Source organism: Crocodylus porosus, unplaced genomic scaffold (assembly GCF_001723895.1).
Source record: "Crocodylus porosus isolate Cpor-Errol unplaced genomic scaffold, CroPor_comp1, whole genome shotgun sequence".
Taxonomy (NCBI): Eukaryota; Metazoa; Chordata; order Crocodylia; family Crocodylidae; genus Crocodylus; species Crocodylus porosus.
The window spans coordinates 28,173,908-28,178,520 of NW_017728948.1; the positions used below are offsets into that span (position 1 = coordinate 28,173,908).

Here is a 4,613-nt window from a genome sequence, read left to right on the forward strand (position 1 = left end):
TAATAAATATTTGCAAACAATCTTGCAATTGTGTGTATAAAAAAAGCAATATTAGAAGCACTGCAATCCTATATTTTCTAAGAAGGAATGGGAACTCCTTGTTCACAGTGTCTAGTAACAAGTTCCATCCAATTTTTTCAAAACATTCTTGGCTTTAAATCTTTATTTCAAGTAAAAATAAGATGCGTTTGCTTCTGGTGCTCTCTAGCATTTTAAGAAGTTTTCCGGTTTAAAAAAAAATATACCACCCCTCCCCCGCAACAACCTTGTACAAAGGTATTCTCAGATACAATTTTCATCTTATAATATATTCTCTACTTAAGACAGATAACTGAAAACTACAGCTAAATTATTATTTCCAGTAGCTTATGTAGATATGAATGGACAAATTACCTTCTGATAATCATTCTGTATGTTCCCAAACTTCTGCTGTGCTAGCTTTCTGATGACCTCTGAAAATAAGAAAGAGCATTTCTGAGTTTCAGACAACATAAATTACTAACAATTTTTCTAAATGATACAGCTAGGTATGACTAATTAGATAAGAGCCCTGTTTTATTCTGGAATGAGGTGATATGGTTTTGCATTCAACCCAAGTGTAGGGTGGGCGTAGAGACAGTTTATCACACAACAACTGACACATGGCAAGTCATTGCCCTGCTTATTTGTTAGCGCACAACTCAGAAGTGCCATGAGAATGCCAGGAGACAACCACATTAAACCTACTTGGTAGTGAGAAGCCTTTTTTTTTTTTTTTTTTTTTTAAGGAGTTGATCCTAGATACTGGAGAGGTCATTAATGAAAAAAAAAAAATCAAATAGTAAATTACCTATGAACTAGATACAGATGTGGACAATTTTAATTCACTGTTTATAAGAGGTTCACCATCTTTGCTGGAAAAATGCTACCTATTCAGCAAATTACTATTTTTAATCATAACAATACCCTCTCAGACTATGTAATTGGGACTCATTTCATGTGGACATTCAACACAATATCTGCAGAGCTAGGGGAAGGGAGCCATAAACACTGCACTAACAATGCATGTAAGACAGGCCTGGGCTTAGTCTAACAAAAATGGAGGTTACTGGCACTTGGCTTAAGCTACGTTAAGAGATCCTGCAACTCACTGGTTTTGTTACCTGGGGAGTGTGCTGAGGGAGGGTTTTCCTGCATCTTGCAAGTAGATGCAGCCCTTAGGACTGGAAAAAAAAAAAAAAATCAAGGTCTTTACTAAGGTAAGAATTTATAAAGCTGTAGATCTTACTGTTTTGCTTTGGGTGTGAAACCTGGACATTGTACAGGCATGATTTCTAGCAGCTGGAGAAAGGCCACAGTCATTTTGTGCTTCCTCCTGCTTGTCAAAAGGCTTAGCTGAGTTTCAAACACTGACATACTGCAACAAGCACTAAAATATTGATGATGAAGGCATAGGTCTTTCGAACAGTGAGGCCATGCTTGAGCAGCTGTTTTAGGCAGAAAAGGGAAGAGGGGTCCACAGGTGAAGCTAACCGAAAAAACATTCGGCAGACCTACTTAAATGCCACCTTGTTCAGAGCAGCTAAACTGCTTGATTTTTCCATGCAGCTGGCAGTTCCAAAGAGAGTGTTGACCTTTTTTAGTAGGGAGTAAGAACCAACTGTAGGAAAAACATACCAGGTTTACAAAGCAGCCGTAGCAGAAGTTACGGACCATGCATCTGCCACAAGATTACTGATGTCATTACAAGGAAGGCATTTAAAGTTTTTTTTGTCACAAACAGGCTTAGTGAGTCATATCTGCATTCATTCCACTGCTAGGACTCCTTCAAATGGCTGCCTCCTTAGGCTGGGATGATCAGATTTGATGGGCTTTAGATGCGTTAGCTAGGTCACCCCTCATTCTGGTGGTAACAATTAGCAATAATCAGGCTTATCACCAGGGATCCTATTTAAAAAAAATCCCCAATTTTCAGTTTTAAAAAAGGCACCCCAAATCCACATTTTTCCATGATTAAAATGAAACACCACTATATATCTACAGCTAAATAGAGCTCTCTCTCCCCATCTCTATATGGATAGATCTATCTATCTAGATTTATAAATCTATGTGGATAGAGCTATCTATATCCATTGCATTTCATTTAAATTGCATAAAAATGTGGATTTTGAGTTATGTTTCTTTAACCAAAATTGAGGATTATTTTAAAATCAGAGAAAACCAGGATCCCTGCTTATCACTGCTGCGTTGAAAGGCCGCCCAAGATGGGGAAACATTCAGTAAGGCACTACACAAACACAGAACGGCATATGATTTACACTGCATACTACAGTCGATGTGCGAATATGCAAACTAGTATTAAATCAGAAGCTAGACTGCTTCCAGTATCTGAACTGGCTGGTCTGTCTCTACACTCCACTGCAACCTGAAGTGTCGACATGGGCATAAACAGTCCTTGTCCTTAAGACATTAAGATCAAAACACACTCACCTGAGTGTGTGAAACCAATGATTTCTCAGTCTGTGAGAACAATGAACATACCAAGTCCAATTCATATTTCACATGTAAAACTAATAGAAAAGGATTGTGAAAGTTTGGTGTCCTCTGTTTCCAAAGTAACTGGATCACTTTTTGTTTATGACTGACCAGATATATGTACCGTTTCATATGACCAGTAATCTGAGGCTTTAACATAGAACACATTTTATCACTAGGGTTAGAGAGATTTACCTTGTAAGACTCCTTACAATATTAATTCCATTAATGCTTTACTCAGGGTCTTTTCTGATTTCATCATGCATGTAAGAGGCCATCTGCCCTAGTAGATTTATTGGCTGGGTTTAACTATTAACTATTACATCACCATCTTATAGACATTAACACATCCCTAAACAGTTTCGTAAGGGGAAAAGCCCACACTTTTCCTCCCTTTTATAATTGGTAAATTAGTTTCTAAGTACGACTATTCAGTGTTATAATGCTCTGCTTAATAGTTTCATAGATTCCAGGATTGAAAGGGACCTGAACAGATCATCAAGTCTGACCCCCTGCCTTGGGCAGGAACGTGTGCTGGGATCCTAATACCCCAGCCAGACATCTATCCAACCTCCTCTTGGTGCTCTCCCCTACCCTGGGGGTCTTCATGTTTCATAGATTCCAGGATTGAAAGGGACCTGAACAGATCATCAAGTCTGACCCCCTGCCTTGGGCAGGAACGCGTGCTGGGATCCTAATACCCCAGCCAGACATCTATCCAACCTCCTCTTGGTGCTCTCCCCTACCTTGGGGGTCTTCATCTCCCTTGGGAGCCCAATCCAGAGCCTGGCAGCCCTAACAGTAAAGTAATACCTCCTGATATCAAGCCTAAACCTGCTCTCAATCAATTTGTGGCCGTTATTCTCTGTTATCCCATGTGGTCCCTGGAGGAACCAAGCCTCACCTATTTTCTGCTGGTCCCCCCTGGTGAGTTTATAGACGGCCACCAGATCCCTTCTCAGTCTTCTCTTGTGGAGGCTGAATAGATTCAGACCCTTTAGTCTATCTTTGTAGGGCCTGGTCTGCCCCCTGAGCACGTGAGTGGCCCTTTTCTGGACCCTCTCAATGCTAGCCACATCTCTCGTGAAGTGCAGCACCCAGAACTGGACACAGTACTCCAACTGCAGCCTGACCAGCGCCACATGGAAGGGAAGGATCATCTTCCCTGGACCTGCTTGTGATGCATCTGTAAACGCACAACAAGGTGCGGCTAGCCTTACTGACCGCTTTCTCGCATTGGCAGCTTGTGTTCATCCTAGAGTCAATAATGACTCCAAGATCCCTTTCAGCCAGTGTGTTGTCGACAAGGGTATTCCCCAGCCTACAGGTATATTGCAGGTTCCTTCTCCCTAGATGCAGCACCTTGTACTTCTCCGTGTTGAATTCCATTCTACTCTCATCCGCCCACCTCTGTAACCCATCTAGATCTAGCTGGATTCTGTCCCTCCCCTCCAGTGTGCCCACTTCTCCCCACGTCTTTGTGTCATCAACAAATTTGGACAGCATGCTTTCCACACCCACATCCAGATGGCTGATAAAAATGTTGAACGGTGCAGGCCCGAGGACTGAGCCCTGGGGAACCCCACTGCCCACATCCCTCCAGGTCAAAAACAACCTGTCCACCACCACTCTCTGGGTGTCACCATCTAGCCAGTTTGCCACCCATCTGACTGTGTAGGCATCAATGCCACAGTTGCCTAGTTTTTTGGGGGTTTTTTATGAGAATGGGGTGAGAAACAATGTCAAAGGCCTCTGGTAAGTCTGTCTCTTGGAACTATTCAACAGAAAGGCACGGTAAAAGAGAATATCAATTTAGCACTAAGTTCCTAAACACTAGGCATGTCTACATGTTCACTTTAATGGACATTATCCTATTTTAATGTGCATTAAAGTATCACAAAAAACTGTGTGCTTTCACTAAAATAGGCTAATGCGCCTTTTTCTGGTACCTTACAATGGACGTCCTAAATTTAATGCACATTACGGAAAGCGTGTTAACAAAACATGTAGACATGCTCATTAAGTACCAATTAAGTGACTCTGTGTGTGTGTGTGTGTGTGTGTGTGTGTGTGTGTGTGTGTGTGTGTGTGTGTGTGTG

General features: G+C 41.6%; 1 protein-coding gene across 6 annotated transcripts in view; it reads right to left on the minus strand.

Moving 5' to 3' along the window:
• The window catches only part of PROM1 (prominin 1), an 87,588-nt gene that overhangs the window by 65,572 nt on the left and 17,403 nt on the right, over window positions 1-4,613 (minus strand). For all 6 annotated transcript variants that reach the window (XM_019553074.1, XM_019553070.1, XM_019553073.1 and 3 more), the window contains exon 2: window positions 394-452. In XM_019553074.1, coding sequence (XP_019408619.1) covers window positions 394-452 — 59 coding nt within the window. The remainder of the gene's footprint in view (window positions 1-393; window positions 453-4,613) is intronic.